The 15,719-nt window shown below is 36.0% G+C and overlaps 1 protein-coding gene across 1 annotated transcript in view; it reads right to left on the bottom strand.

The window, feature by feature from the left end:
• The window catches only part of CACNA2D3 (calcium voltage-gated channel auxiliary subunit alpha2delta 3), a 385,100-nt gene that overhangs the window by 221,428 nt on the left and 147,953 nt on the right, over window positions 1-15,719 (bottom strand). Inside the window, exon 5 of the mRNA XM_031058245.1 lies at window positions 9,038-9,200. Within this exon, the coding sequence (XP_030914105.1) occupies window positions 9,038-9,200 (163 nt within the window). The remainder of the gene's footprint in view (window positions 1-9,037; window positions 9,201-15,719) is intronic.

Here is a 15,719-nt window from a genome sequence, read left to right as displayed (position 1 = left end):
TTCAGAAGCAAGGTCCGTAAAATCATATACAACAGTGACAGACAAGATTTTATTTCTTAATTTCACACCTTACAGGAAGATGGTTTTGCATATGTGCTAGCTGCAGATTATAATCTTTCTGCACCACTTGAGAAATGATTTTTTTTGGGTCTAATATTCTAGAAAAGAGGTAATCTCAATTTTGGCAGCCAGTTGGGAGGCATTGATAGGAAAGTATGACTGAATGATATTCATAGCTCTTTTTAAGTATCAAATTGAAAAAACCTTACTTAATCAAAAAATGGTTGTGGTTCATCACATTTCAATATCTTTTAGAGAAGGCACTATTACATGCAGCAGATTTTTTTTCCTATGCAAGCAAAACTTTTGATTAGAGTCTGCATTTATTGACTTGTAGAGCATAAACTCATTTTTTAACATGCAGTGAGCATCATGCAATGGAAATGCCATTTGACACAGGTAATATTCTTTACCAGTCTCTAAATTGTTCAAGCAAAACTTAAATAATATTTGTGAAATCTGAGGCAAAGATCTCCTCTTGCAATGTTTTCAGCATTCAAGAAAATATAAAAAAGGTAAGCAGAAAAACACAGGCTACACCTGATATCTTTTCTATGAAAGACACTGAGGTCAGAATTATTCACAGTTGTCTTCTATTCATATTGTTTATAAGTAATTTTAAAAATATTGGTGATTATAAAGGTAGAAAGAGGCAAAGGATGGAAACAATTGGGAGAAAATATCTTGCAATAGAATAAGATATAAAGGTTTTTAATTAAAAGATGGTAGATTCAGAGTAGATATAAGGAAGAAATTGTTTACTGTGAAGTTGGTGAGGCATTGGAACAGGTCACCCAGAGTTGGTTGATGTCCCCCCCCTGCAAACACTCCAGGTCAGGCTCTGAGCACCACAATCAAAGTGAAGATGTCCCTGCTTTTTGCAGGGGAATTAGAGTAGATGACCCATAAAGATCTCTTCCAACCCAAACTACTCCACAGTCAATCCACAAAACAATAAAAGAGCACACAAATAATTGATTGCAAACTTTCCACAGCAGTAATAACAATAATCCTAACAGAAAGCTTTTAAACAAAGGTTTAAGTCACATGATAAAATCTATACTTTCAACAGCCAGTGAAATGATAGATGACAGAGACAAAGGGAGGCACAAAAGACAGTGCACATGTGCTGCAAGGAATCATGTGATGAGCAAAGCTGTAAGACAAAGAGATACAGCCTCTTTGTGCAAAACAGTATTGCAACCTTGTAAAAAAACCCATGGAAAGGAATTGAATTATGAAGATGCGAGCAATTATAGGAATTGAATTTAAATCCATAGGAAATTATTTATAGTCATCTTGTCCTCAAAATAAGTGAAGTCCAAATACACCTTAAGAGCTGTAAGATACTTTTTAATCACTTATTTTTATAAATCCATTCTTACACAGAGTGATAATGGTTACAGAGTCAAAATGGTTGTAAATATTTGAATGTATTCCAAATCCATTGACATGGAATTAGTACTAGTGTGGTATTAATTTAAGGACAAACAAATTTAGACTATTATTAATGAAGACTTCTTTATCTTTTTACTTATTATTGAACTTTAAGTGTATTTTACAGTCATGAACCAATTTTAAAAAAACTGGATGGATTAAAATGGATTTTACAGCTTGGTTTACACAGTTTGAGACTCTCAGCAGCACCATATTGTGTGTCTTATGTTTGTTAGTTGAGTTGACATAAACCATATCTCCTGTTGACAGAAACGCTTGAAAATATTCATGGACTTCAGCATCCATCAGTGAAAAACTCTGCAGTTATGGAAAGCACTGATAAAATTGCTTCCTGTACTTCAAAAACTCCACAACTGCAGCTCTATCACAGTATCAGGATGAGAAAAACAGACGGAAGGCAGTTAAGACAGACTTTTCTCTAAGTTAAAATTTATATTATTGCTTTTAGTTTTCAAAGCAGCAGATTAACTTCAGACTGTATAATTGATCATCAAATTTTATTTTCTGTCTTGATTCTGTCTACTGTGCCACTAAAGACAAAGCAGTAGAAGCACTGAGGCTTCTACTTCATTATCTAAATATATCAGGATAAATACCCGGCAATCTATAATCCTGTGGAATATTTTTCTTTTGGGCTTTGTTTTGTTTGGTTGTTTTTTTTTCTTCTTTTAATCTCAACTGAAGAAAGGATTTGGAGCAAATAATTTTCACCTGATCATGCACAAACTGTTCTCTTTCCTGTAACATATGTGTATTTCCTAACTTAACAGAAAACCAGGCCTGAAAATGTCAAAATGCAGGAGTAATTTACTGAGACACCTGGCAGTTTATGATAGCAGAGATTTTATAAACTAACCAACCACTGGGCTGCGGATAGGTATTCACCAATCTGATAAGAAAAATCCTCCCTAGTGTCAAAACTGCAACTAGCAGAATTCACAGAGCACAGTCTAATGTCAGGGGTAGGAAAGAGCAAACTTTTATTAAGACTCCTCCCCTCTCAAATACTTTATGGTAGGGAATAAAAATTTCATTATTAAATTCACAAAAACATGACAGTGAACTCAAAATATAATTCTAAATCACATGGCAGTACTATGAATGCAAGATGATGTAAAAATTCACTCTTTTATAGTGGTAGACATGATGAAATGTCAGAAAGAGTTGTAGGTAAATGCTGAGAAATGTATTCAGTATCAATCATGTCAACATTAAAAAGAAATCAGTGTAAGCACTGGGCTAAATGTTCACCTAACTTCCTGAGTTTAACATGTGTTCATATGAGAAAAAACTGAAACATTGCTCATTAGTATAAACCTCTTTGTCTAGCATAATGAAAGCTGGTGAGTAACTTTCCAGACCCAACACTTTTGGGGAAATTTTATGCCTTATTTTGACATATCATTATTAGATTCCCTAATTGATTCTAACATATTTTCTTCTCGATGCAGAGAGCACAGATCCTCCCTGAAGCAGAGCCTAATGCCTTTTAAGCGAGGCAGTTATTGATATCAGGTTTCTAAAAAGAGAAAATGCAGGTGAATTACCCTCTGCACATGCCCAGACACTGGTACTTCAATTCAGCTGGAGCAATGGGGGAAGGAAGAAAGGTACCAAAAAGGCATGGATGAAAGATAATTATTGCAGACTTCACAAGTTGATATGGTCCTTTTGTGCATTGCCCACTGCATCTCACTTTTCCACACACCAATCAACATTTCACCTTGGGCACTCCAAAGACAGTAATCAATTCTTTTCACAAAGCTCCACAGCAGGAGTGGACGTTTCCATGTTCAAATTAATTTGAACAGACATCACTGTAAATCAACCTGGGAAGAAAAACTTCCAAAACTGAGTCTGTTCAGAGCAAGTATGTTCATTTGTACCAGCATGGTGCTGCTGTGTGTGCACCTCTGAATGGCATTTAAGAGTTTATGTGATATTCACCCCAGGACTTTCCTAGGACTAAAGGGCAAAAAACCCAAGCTGAAAGATACAGATGTCACACAATTCTGAAGCACAGGCTTCCATCTCCCCACACAGAGCACAGAAGTTGATTTTCAGGACCATGAAAATGTAACTCTGTGTGTGATGGTGGCACTTGGGGCTGTGCTGAAGAGACCAGACTGCTGAGCCAGCTCTGAAATGCTTCAATAGTCACAGAGCTTAAAGGGAGAAGCTGTGCCTCAGGCTATACAATGGAATCTCACTGGAAACAAGCTCTGGGAAAACAGGCAAGCACTAAAATACTGGTTACAATATCATCCTGACTCTCAGAAGTGATCAGTGTGCTGTACAAACAAAAGGCAGTGCAGAGCTGTGATCTGACTATCTCTGCATGGGCAGGAAAAGAGACATTAACCTTGTACTACAGCTAAAACTAAAATTCTTCTGATGCAGAACTGTGGTCACAAAACTATCTTGTGTCCATAATATTTCCTGAAATACTTCAGTGAATCACACATATATGTCAACATCCTTTGGTGTGAGAACAGACTGCACCATTCTCCACCACGCAGGAGATACAGATATACACATATAGATATATATATTTTTTCATTTATGTCTCTATACATATGTCTTTTCCTCAGACATTCATTAGTGATGAAAACAAAAATACACTTAATATAAGTAAGAGTATTTAAAATTGAAAAATCTGCAGTTTTTATCCAGTAGTTAAGTTTGAACTCTTTGCTCAATGACTTTTAATAAGTACAAAAAATTCAGCTGATAACTAAGTCTTGCAAAGCTGTAGAATGCACTTAATTTCACTGTCAGCTGTATTAATGGGATGAAGGTTTATCCCCTAGGAAGTGTTTCTCCATTATAAAACTGAGCAAGTAAAATAAGATTATATATTCAGTAAACTAGAAATGACAACAAAGGTAAAACCTCCCATTACTTTAAATCAACTTACATAAGCCTACTTCCCTTCTATTGCCATGACAAATTGTCTTACTTTGTTCTTTTTTTTTTTTTTAAGGCAAAGTCAAACATACTTCTCAAGATGCATCTGATCTGATCCAAACAAAGAAATTATCCTTTCTCCGATCTACCTCTATTGGCACATGTCTCTCTCCTCCACCACATCTCAGAGATACTGTCCAGGCCTGCTAGATAGAGCCACATATGCTCACCCTTACCCTACTTCTGTCAAAATACCCAATGAGGAAAGTCAAGCTAGGCTCATTCTACAAGGCATTTTTATTTTTAAAAACATTTAGAAAGGCTGTCCTTGGGTGTGTAATATTTTAGTCCAAAATATCAATCTTGGGCCAAGTACAGGCAGAGATATTGTGAGATTTTATGAAATATAAGGGGGGGTTAGAAAAAAATAATAATTTTATACATGGAAAAGTTCTCAGGCATGACAGTCTCTCTTTAGTTCTAAATTTCTTACTGTGAAGAAACTGTTGCACTGAGAAATAGAATTTAAAAGGCAAGGAGAAGTCCTTGCATCCTGATATTTTTGAATCATTGAAAAGAAGAGAACCTGGGCTCTTCCCCTTTGTACACACATAAAGCCTACCTTGTCATACAAACAAAGACCAACTGCAAATTCTCAAATCCAGGAGCTGTTTTCAGCTAATACCAAGACAATGGATTTCCCCTGGTGTTTCCTGGATTTTATGCAAAGCTACTGTAAGTGGATGAGATCCTGTTGTGTGTCACCTCTGGTACTGTACTGCTCTAGGCTTTGCTTTTCAACAGGTGCCATAATTTTGAACTGTGTCACCAAGACACACTGGCCCTTCACCTTGGCTTTGGTTTGCATCTACATTCCTCTGAAATCCACATTTATCCAAGTATTCATAAGTCTCTTCCATGGAGAAACTGCTGAGTGAAAACTCAATAGCAGAAAATATGTCATTGCTGTCCACAAGTAGGAGTAAATATGAGGTGACAGATTTAAGAAAAAAATCAAAAACTGGAGTAGGTTCTTCATCCCAGATACAGCACATACTTTGGACAAATATGGGATCTTGGTTACCTATGTTCTCATGCTAACAAAAGGTAAAATGCTACTCTGTTTTTCTCTTATACATTGTCAACATCTGCAACATCAGTTTTGAGTCTTCTTTTAGCATTTCCTTGTGTACATAAATCCATTCTAGAATCTTACTCTCCCCAGTGGCAATCCTAACACCAAGCTCCTCGTGGATGGTTGCCAGAAAGCTTGGCCCACATTCCAAGTGCTACTTTTTAATTATATGTCACGTTCCTAGAGTCTTCTAAATATACTACTGTCATCTCAGAAAGTAATAAATCAAATTTTGAAGCCATACCAACTTTAAATTACTAATCATTTTTTTCATTAGCGCTGTCTTCTACAATAGCTGCTTAAAATATACTGATTGATATGTAGAAAGTTGTATCTGAGTATCTTAGGAATGTGTAGCTGTGGAAGTGTACACACATGATATGTCCAAGACAGCAGCACGTCCCAAATCATTTACATTCTAAATTAATAGGAAGACATAAAAAATAAGACCTGTGAGAACTCATTTTGTGCCTCTATGTAACCAGTATAAACTTTTTTTAATAAAAGAGCCCAGCAGTTGAATGAAACAGTGCCTTATTTACACCTAGACTCTGCCTTTGCATAGTCCAAGCCAGATTCAGATTGATTCTGTACTTCCAAAAATTAAACTTTCCTTCTAACGTGAAAAACATGCCTTCATTCTTCCCTTCTTTTTCCTCTATGAATATTTTTATATGACTAATTCACTTGGAACATTTTCCCTGCTTTCTTTCAGAAATCTATACACAGTTGTTAATTGCAAAATTTGTGGATGGAAGAACTATTGCTTGCCAAGACTGTTACCACAAAATGTCTTAATTAATTAATTAATAACTGTTTAAAAAGATACTGTGTTGCAAATCCTGTGGCTGTGGGCAATGAGCCTATGGGTAATGAGCACACTTTGTGTTCAAAGAGAAGAAATAGAATGCAGCAACAGACATAGATTTGATATTTATTGTCTTGATTTCACCATAAATATAATGAAATTTAGGTTTGCTCTTTATTTTCCAAACTTGAAGGTGTCCTTAGAATGAGAATTATTTAATCCAGTTGTTGCCATCAATATTTTTAAGCTTTTCTATGAAGAGGCTGAAAGAGCCAGAAGATAAATGAAGAATAACAATATGTTTATGTGCCAAGGTTTCTAAGCCAATCTCATTTAGTGCCCAGTTTAGGGATTGTGCACTTCAGTGATTCCACAGCTGGGCAGCATCACTGTGATTGTGGAAGCTGACCAGGCCAAACCTTTTCCCAAAGCTTCACTGAGCCCACAGTTGTGCAATTTGCAAATTAATGGAACCTGATTTCAGCCACACGATTTTTACAATCTTTGGCAACCAGATTATAGAGCCTGGTATTAGTAATTAACTGCAGAACAACTAATTAAGCCTTTAATCATCTCTTGAATAGCTAAATGAACTGAGCTCCTGTGGTCTCAGTCCATGGCATATTTGTCAATTCTTTGATGAGTCCTGTGACTCCTCTCTGAACCCATTGCAAATTATCAATATCTGTGCAACTAAAAAACCAAAGTTAAGGAAAAAGTTTAGAATTAGCTTACAAATAGGGTTCTTTTTTGTCTATGTTGACTCAAGAACCCTGTGTTTAACTATTCAGTGACCACACTTGTCTGTTTTCAGCTGTGAGTTCTGGCTGTGGTTCTCCCTAGTAATTCAATAAAATAAAACATCACCTAGAAATGAACAACAGGCCCTTTATAGAGAAATGGTATTCTGCAGACACTTGGTTGTAAACCAATCAATACCTACTGCTTGTACCCTCAGGTTAGGATTAAATTAACTTGTTATCATCCCTCTGCATTACAGAACACGGCAACAAAAAATTTAAGTATATAGTTCTCTGCTTGGTAAGAGGACCATTTCCAGACATTGACAGGCTCCAAACCAGATTATTATGTTCATGTGCAAGGAAAATGCCAGTAACAAACCAGATTTCTGCTGTTGGAATACATTTAAATGATTTAAAAATGGGTTTTTTTCTGCAGCTGCATAAAGTGACAATTTTGGATGGTCTGAATTACACAAAGTAGAAACAAGAATCATCACAGAACTCCATCTTGCCCGTAGCTACAGAAAATCCCTGTATGAGAGGCCAAGCCAAGATGTAGCAAGGCCTTTGGCCTTTAATTATAAGTAATCAGCATATAAAATGCATTCAATACATAGCATGAGCACATAGCACATATCTGAAGGTTCTACTGCTCTCACTAACTACTCAGGACAATTTCCTTCTCCAGAAAAGCACGGTTGCCTGACCTCTATATTCCTTCCTTTTCTTTTTCCTCCTTAGCAATTCTGGAATGAATTAATTTATAGACAGGCTTGATGAAATAACTATTAGCACTTGCACAAAAAAAGTCATTTGGTATCTTTAGAAGCTTTAAGCATTTTCCAAGTCTTTTCAAAATATCCTGCATTAATCATTTCACAACCTTCCAAATACCCTCTAGGAAGATTTATGTTTCATCCCTGGTTTAAGACTATTGTAGGAGTTTTGGCTTCTCAGGATTCTCAAGTCAGAATCCTAACTTTGAAAAGAAGCTTCCATATCCACTGCTTCTCTTACCAGACCAACTCAGATGAATTAATTTGCCTTATTACACAATATCCTTGTGTGAATTACCACAATTGCTAGCCTGGAATGCATTAAGAGGAAAGCATTTAGTGTCCTTTTAGATGTCTTTTATTATAGTTAAAACACAGAAGAGGAACCAGATAAGGAGATTAGGCAGCTTTCTAGAGACCAATGACAAATATACTGTAGATACTGTTAGGAAACTTTGGCACTTCCCTTCTAATTTTTTCTTTTATTACTGGCTTGAGAAAAATAAATAGGTAGGTGCTGCATAAACACAAATTCCTGCTATTTGATTAAAGGGAAGTGGCAAAAGGAAAATGAGTAAATGTATGTCTGAGTTCAGTTTACATTCCGAATTTTTAGACCAAAGTCCATCACTTCTAACACCTAATGTTGCTGTTTGTTCAATGTGCATTTACATCAAATAGGGGAGTAGAAATTATTCCTTCTAAATACTATCTGCAAAATGAGAGCATAGTTTGTGTATAGAGCTAGAATAGCATACATAATGCTAGAAATATTCTCAGAAGTTTGAAAGCATAAATCTAATAAAGTATTTCCCTTCACCTATCCTATATTTTTCAAAGACAATTCTAAATCTCAGCAAGGATAGAATTAAACTGGTGACAATGTAAGCTCTGTTCAAATGATTTGAAGATTCTGGAAAATAATTCACTGGAATAAACATCTTCATTAACTTCATTAAACTGCTAAACTGCCGCAAAACAAAAGATATTACAGAACTGTCACACTTAAAACATGCTTCCATGGAAAATTTCAGTATTATTGCCAACTGGAAAACACAGATAATACAGTTAATCAACAGCTTCATTTTTAAGCAAGGGTGTACTTCTGTTTGGCCAGTGGAATGATGAAATAAAGCAGCTCTTTTCCTACCCTTGTTGTACATGTTGGTGGGCACTTGGACATCACTCAGGCTGATGTTCACAGGCAAGTTGTTGAAGTGGTCATTTGGCACCAGGATGAACTCCTTCCCCAGCTCCAGATAGTTCCCTTCTTCATCTCGTTCATTTATGAGCACAGCGTTGAAGTATTCATACTGCAACAGAAAGCCACATTCCCTGTTCAGAACACACATCCAGCATCAAAATGAGGTTTGAATGGTTTAGTACATCTATCAATCCACTGATTAACATCTCCTGCTAGAACAAGAAATTTTATCCTCTCTCAGATTCCCTCTATGCTCTTCATACAGGTACATATATGAAAACAAATTTATCTATACGTCTCAAGAAAACCTCATACTGTTTCAGTTCTCTGGCTGCCCTGAAAATATTAAGGGCAGTCCAATAAAAGATCTAATCATAAACAATATTTGTACTATTTTTAATGCCAAGCTTTCTAAATTTAAATATTTTTCTGGATGATTGCTTAATTGTGAGTTCTGTTTAGCTTACTTCCACCAGATCAAGAACTGCTGTCAGTGCTGAACTTTGTCCCTGACAAATTAAAAGTGTTTTTACTTCTCAGGAGTATTAACTACAGCTGTAGATGTGTACTCAATGTGTACTGTCTGACATTTCCTAAAATTATTTGCTTTATACTGAATTTTAGGAATGCACATCATAGCTGGCCTTCTAAAATATGCATACTTTAATCTGGATATATAAACTTAATAGTGACTTATTTTGAACAAGAAATAATTGTCTGCCTGTTAAAGATTCCTGAAGACTATTTGGCCTATTTTGTACAGAACTATAACCAGACAAGCAAAAGCAATTTAGATAAAATTATTGATATCTTTATGACCTAGTTTAACCAGAAATTTTACTAAGCTTTGAAAGCAACAAACAGTACAGCCTATTTTTTAACCTCTTAAATACATTAACCCTTGGTAACACTTTGTGATGTGCTTCCTAATTGAAGGAGGCCAAAGTTTAGTGTCTTTGAAGAATCACATTAATTTAAATATGAGTTCCTGCCCTAATATCCATTTGAGAGTAAATGCATGTAATATTTAAAGATAAATCTATGTTTATTTGAGGACAAAGTATTCTGTACTATAATATGCAGCACTATACTGTTCTTGAACTGAACTTAAGGTATGTACCATGGAATAATTTCTACAGAAATTCACATATGGACTTGGTAATTTCAAGGATGTAAATTTTATTTGCCCATGGCTTTTGTAATACTTTGTAAATGGAAAGAAAGATGGACAAATTTCAAAAAAGGATGTCAGAATGTACTTGAAATCAACTCTAAACAAGTGTTATATAATTTCATTCCATGGATTATTTCCTTTTCCAAAGAAGTTAATTACTAGGCAACGTCTTTCAAGTTCTGTAAGTGGCAAGGCTAGCCAACTACTAAAATCTCCTATATTAAAAACAAAACATTAAAAAAGGAAAAAAGAAACCACTTATTTTACAATTAAGGATATTTAGGACTGATTGTTTCTTCAGTTGATTTAGTATTCGTTGATTTATTGGTCTGAGTCTGTATTTTCTCTTCTCAATTCTACCAGTGTATGCACAATAATATGATTTATGTTTGGGGTTGTTTTAAAAGCAAATTGCAGCATAGAGTAGTCCTTATATTATTGCAGATTATTAATATTTTCCTGCATAGTTTGGTTTTTTTCTGTTTGATTGGGGTGGGGTTGGAGGGGGCTTGTCTCTGGCTTGTTGAGGGTTTTTTTGCAAGTTAGAAGCCTACAAAAACAGCATATTTAAGACAGTCCTGCAAGCTCTAAGGATTATTCAGTAATGTGTGCAGCTCAAAAATAGTACTGAAAAAGATGAGCATTTAAGCAGAGCTGTTATACAATGGCTTCTTTTGGGCTCTTCCTTTCCAAGGAAATTATTGAGTGTGACAGCTGAAAGGTGATAGAAAGAATATTAGAAATTGAAGAAAAAATATGAAAGTAAATCCATCTGGCACCCTGTTTGCTGACAGCACAAATACTCTACCTAAGCTCTTAGAGAAAATGACTTCAATTAAATCTTGTCAATGGAGGTCAGTCTTTGATGTAACCTTAACTAGGTAACTTCTGAGTGCACACCATATAACACACCAGAAAGTTGTTAGTCTAATAAATAACAAGGTAATTATCCAGGTTAGGAGCAGACTCAGCTCTACTGTGACTTGTCCAACAGATGAGTTTACTCCAAACTTACCTAGAGACCTGCAGGTGAGTGAGGAAATATTCAAGTCAGCTCTTACATGAACCATTAGAACTAAAAATCAACTTTTAGACTTTAGTGCATTTAGATTTGCTCAAGTAAATACATTGGGGCTTTTTGCTTGTACATTCCTTTGCAGTATCTGCATCATTCTGCATGTTTGATCTGACATTTTGAAAGCCCACACTGTATCATAATAATAAGAAAAGGCAAATTGAAATCTCAGTTTTCAGTTTTATCCCAGTAAAGTTTTCCTAGTGCAAGCCAATATAAAGGGATCAGTGCAGAACAAGCACTGGACCATTCTGCCCCAGCAGAATGGGAGCTGACCATGTTTGAGACACCCCAAATAATCCTATTGCTGACAGTCTGCAGAATCCTGGGCTGCTCTGCCATGCCCTGTAATCACAGGAGACAGAGACTTATGGGGCTGTTACAGAACTGATCACAAAACTGCTTTACAGCATCATTCATGCTGACAGGCTGGACAAGTTTGTTTTAAAACAAAGATGCCTTCAGCCACAATGAAAAAACATGTCCTGTGTGCTCACTTAGGATGGCTGCCAAAGATTTATGTTAATTACGACAAAAATTAATTTGCTCAAAATATATAACAGAAAAATCAGGGAAGTGCAAAGTCTGTGGCCTGCAATGAGAACCACAGGAGTAGGTTGGAGGTGAGAAGTGATCTGCAAGGTAAGAAGGAAACTTCTTCAAAGTTCTCTATTCCAGCTTAGCCACTTATTTTGGCATGATGTCTCAGCTAAACAAGCACCTTGACAACAATGCATACTTGTCTGAAACAAAACTTCAATAATTTAGATGCAATACTGAAAAGTATTGCACTAATCTCACATAATTGCAGTGTGGCACAAGACTGATATTCTATATTGCCTTTTACATTTATTATTCTGTCAATAGATATCCAGCTATGCCTAAATATTTTATCAAGTATTTGTTAACATTGGAAACAGCATATTTATTTAAACATAAATGTTTACTATTAAACGTAAATGATAAATTATAACGCAAACTGCCTTTGCAACTCAGAGAGTATTTGGCTTAATAGTAAACAAGCATCACTTTTTATCACTCCATTTTAAAATGAAGTGTTTTGGTTTTTAACAGCATGAAAGAATACAAGCCACAATTTTAGTTTGCTATATTTATTTCCTACACTATAGAAATTTTTACCAAGACAGCAAAAAAGTCTCATTCACAGAGCAATGAAGACCAGAAAGGTGTAAATAGGAATGATTGCACTAATGAGCCAGAATTAGAGCAATGTTTGGATTACACTGGTAATTCTTAACTACTCGAGAACCATTTTCACAGGGTTTCTGTAACTTTGCAGCTCATCTAAAGAGAAAGCTAAATGTATTTGAAAGATATTAAATTAAGGGAAGTTTATGATATTTGCATTGAGCCTCCAAAGGCTAGAGCATCAGAGAAAATGAAGTAGCAGCAAATAACATGGAAAATTAAGGGGAAAGCAAAACCTACCATGAAATAGCACAGACAGCTAGAAATGCACAGTATTTGAAACATCTACAGTTGCAACAAAATAGCTATTATCATCAGAGTTTAAATAAAAAAGAGAATTTTTTTTTTCCAGGGCTGACAAATAAGAGACATCTCTAAGGAGACCAAAAAGGTTCATGATATGTGAAAAGAAAAATGAGGAAATTTATCCATTCTGAAGGAGATTTCCTACTAAGAACACACTGGAGACAGCAATCCCCATTCTGGTACTCGAGTTAAAGAAGAGGCAAACATCTGAATGTAAATCTCTTTCTAAGGCCCAAAAAAATCTCTTCTGGCAGTTGTCCAGTAAGGAGAACCTATGTTTTCAAGCATATGATTAAAGCTCTTGTATTCAATAACTTGGTCTGTTTGGCGAGCATAAAAGGTCATAAAAGCAAAAAGCCTCATTCAATAAGAAATTCTGAATTTTAAAAAGCTTTTATGTTTGAGAAAACAGCATCTCTTGTAAGAGACAATCTTTATCATTTCCAATTATTCTCTGAAGGTTCCTCCTTGCTCCTCTGTAGGAACATCCAGCACTTTTTTCCCCCCTCTTTCTTATGTCTTTATTCAGCAGCAAGGCTCAAAGAACACCTGGGATTTGAAAAGTTGTCATCAGTCCCACTTTAATTATGAAAATAGTACAGAAACATTACTTGCATCCTTGGACAAAGACTGATCTGTTTTCTACACAATCAAATTAAGATGACCTTCCCCCAGGCTATACATTCCGTCCCAATATGATTACCCTATTAAAATTGCCATAAAAGAGGATAAATAAATAATACTTCATTATAGTATAAAACCTATTGTAGCAGTAAATTGATAAGACACCAAGGTCTCAGAGTTGTAAGGATTAACTGATTCACTGAATGTACAAATTATTATGATGGCTATTTTAAATCATCCATTAAAGTCAAAAAACATCACTTTAGGTTACATGTTTCAAATGAAGCCTCCTTTTCCTTTACAGATAAATAACTTCAAAAATATTTACTTTTACATGCAAAAGTTCTCGAGTCTCTTCTTTGTCACAAGACTGAACAAAAACTCTTTGTTCACTAAAATTTAGTAAATAAAACAAGGAAGGAGAAAACACTTATGCAACAGGCTTTTAGTTTAATATTTTGGACACCTTGACAAGCCTTACTGGATATCTATCATTTTTCTATATTCAGTGTGCTCATTTTCATACACATAAGAAACTTCTAAGGAATACTTTCTGCTAAAGACCAAAACAAATCCCTACTCTGGTGACATTGTAATTTTTTCCCTTCTCCCAGTGTGTGTAGGTTAAAAAGATTCCAGTTGCATGGAATAGCGAGTTCAGAGCCAAGGACCATGATCCTAGAGATGCAGCAAACCATGGAATAAATGTAAAGAAAATTTCTAGAGCAACATTAAGCAAGACTTTTGTGACTTAAGTGAATCATCTTGCAACCAGAGCACAATGATTGGAGGGTCTGTGTATTTGTGGAGGTTGAGCCTTTCAAACACACAGAATCACCCCCAATCTCAGAGAGCCTGCAACCCAGGCAATGACCAGGCAGAGCCTGCAGCCGAGTCACTGTCCAACACTGGGACAGGGTGAAAAGGCAGACAATCCCACTCTGGCAAATCTAGCAGCATGGCAGTGTGGCCCCGGGCTGAGGCTTGTAATTTCCTGCACACCCTGCTGCGTTGTGAGCAGGACAGGAGCACTTCTGGGGCTGGGGCAGCTCCTTCTCAGCTCCCTCCTGCTCTTCCCCCTTGGCCTGAGCACAGCAGAGCTCCCTGGGCTCTGCACTGCAGCTGAGGATGCTTCTTCCCAGTCCTGATGGACATGGACAAGGGCTCCACACTTGCTGCTCCAATTCAGAAACAGACTGTTAGAAGTGGCTCGATTTTCTTACTAATAAACATGAGAGGCTTGCTGGGCTTTATTTAAACAGTACTTTGGAAGCAGCAGCAATTAGCCTAAAACTTGTCACTCCAAAAGGACAAACTTTGCAAGATCAAAGAAAACAAGGGAAGACTAACAGGTAGTTCTGAAGGCTTGAGGATGCTAAAGCATTTTTGAACACACTTGTATCAAGCTTACAATTACTTCCATCCTGCAGCAGGGTTGATCCTCCCTTTTCAAACTAGTAAAAGCAAGATAAAACATTACACAGTAAGCCATTATTAGATTCATAATATTTTCATAGCATTAAAAGCGTTCATTATGTCTCATTTTATTTTTAGGTTAGAAGTAGTATTCTACTAATATAGGTGTGGCCAAATCACAGATGCAGAATACTTAGATTAAGCAAAACACATGCCAGCAGGTTGTCAGGATGCCTTTCTTCTAAATTCCACAAGCTCAAATATTCCCCAAACCAGTTTTATGGGGCTAGAACCTTTTTAGACAAATTATACCATATGTGTGTCCTTACCAATGTAAAAAAAACCTGCTAGATTTTAATTCATTTTAATACCATTTTTATTACTAGCTAGAACCACAGGATTTCTTCATTTCTCTTGAAAGCCCTAGAGCTAATACCAAGCTAATGAACAAGCAGGATCAACAACTTCTGCAAAATAATTTTAAAAAAGAGAAGAGCAAAATGGCAGACTTGCTACAAAATCAAAGCACTAATATATTCTGATGTTTTTCATTTTACCATGAGGTAACCAGTGAGTGGTGCTCAATAAAGAACATTAAAACAATACCATCCATACAGTTTAAAACGTGCTGTAGAGACAGAAAAGCAAACTATTTCCCAAACAGATAAGATGAAAACTTTTAAAGTGAAATCAGTGTCGTTCTGTGCACATTCAGCTCATCTGACACATTCAGGTTGATGACAACCTCAAGGCTGCTTCCAATTATCGGCAGAGACATTATGTGACTTCTCTGTGCCTTTCTGCAATCACATGCCCCAAGTGCC

Source organism: Geospiza fortis, unplaced genomic scaffold (assembly GCF_000277835.1).
Source record: "Geospiza fortis unplaced genomic scaffold, GeoFor_1.0 scaffold78, whole genome shotgun sequence".
NCBI lineage: Eukaryota > Metazoa > Chordata > Aves > Passeriformes > Thraupidae > Geospiza > Geospiza fortis.
This window is presented reverse-complemented; position numbering and strand designations above follow the sequence as displayed.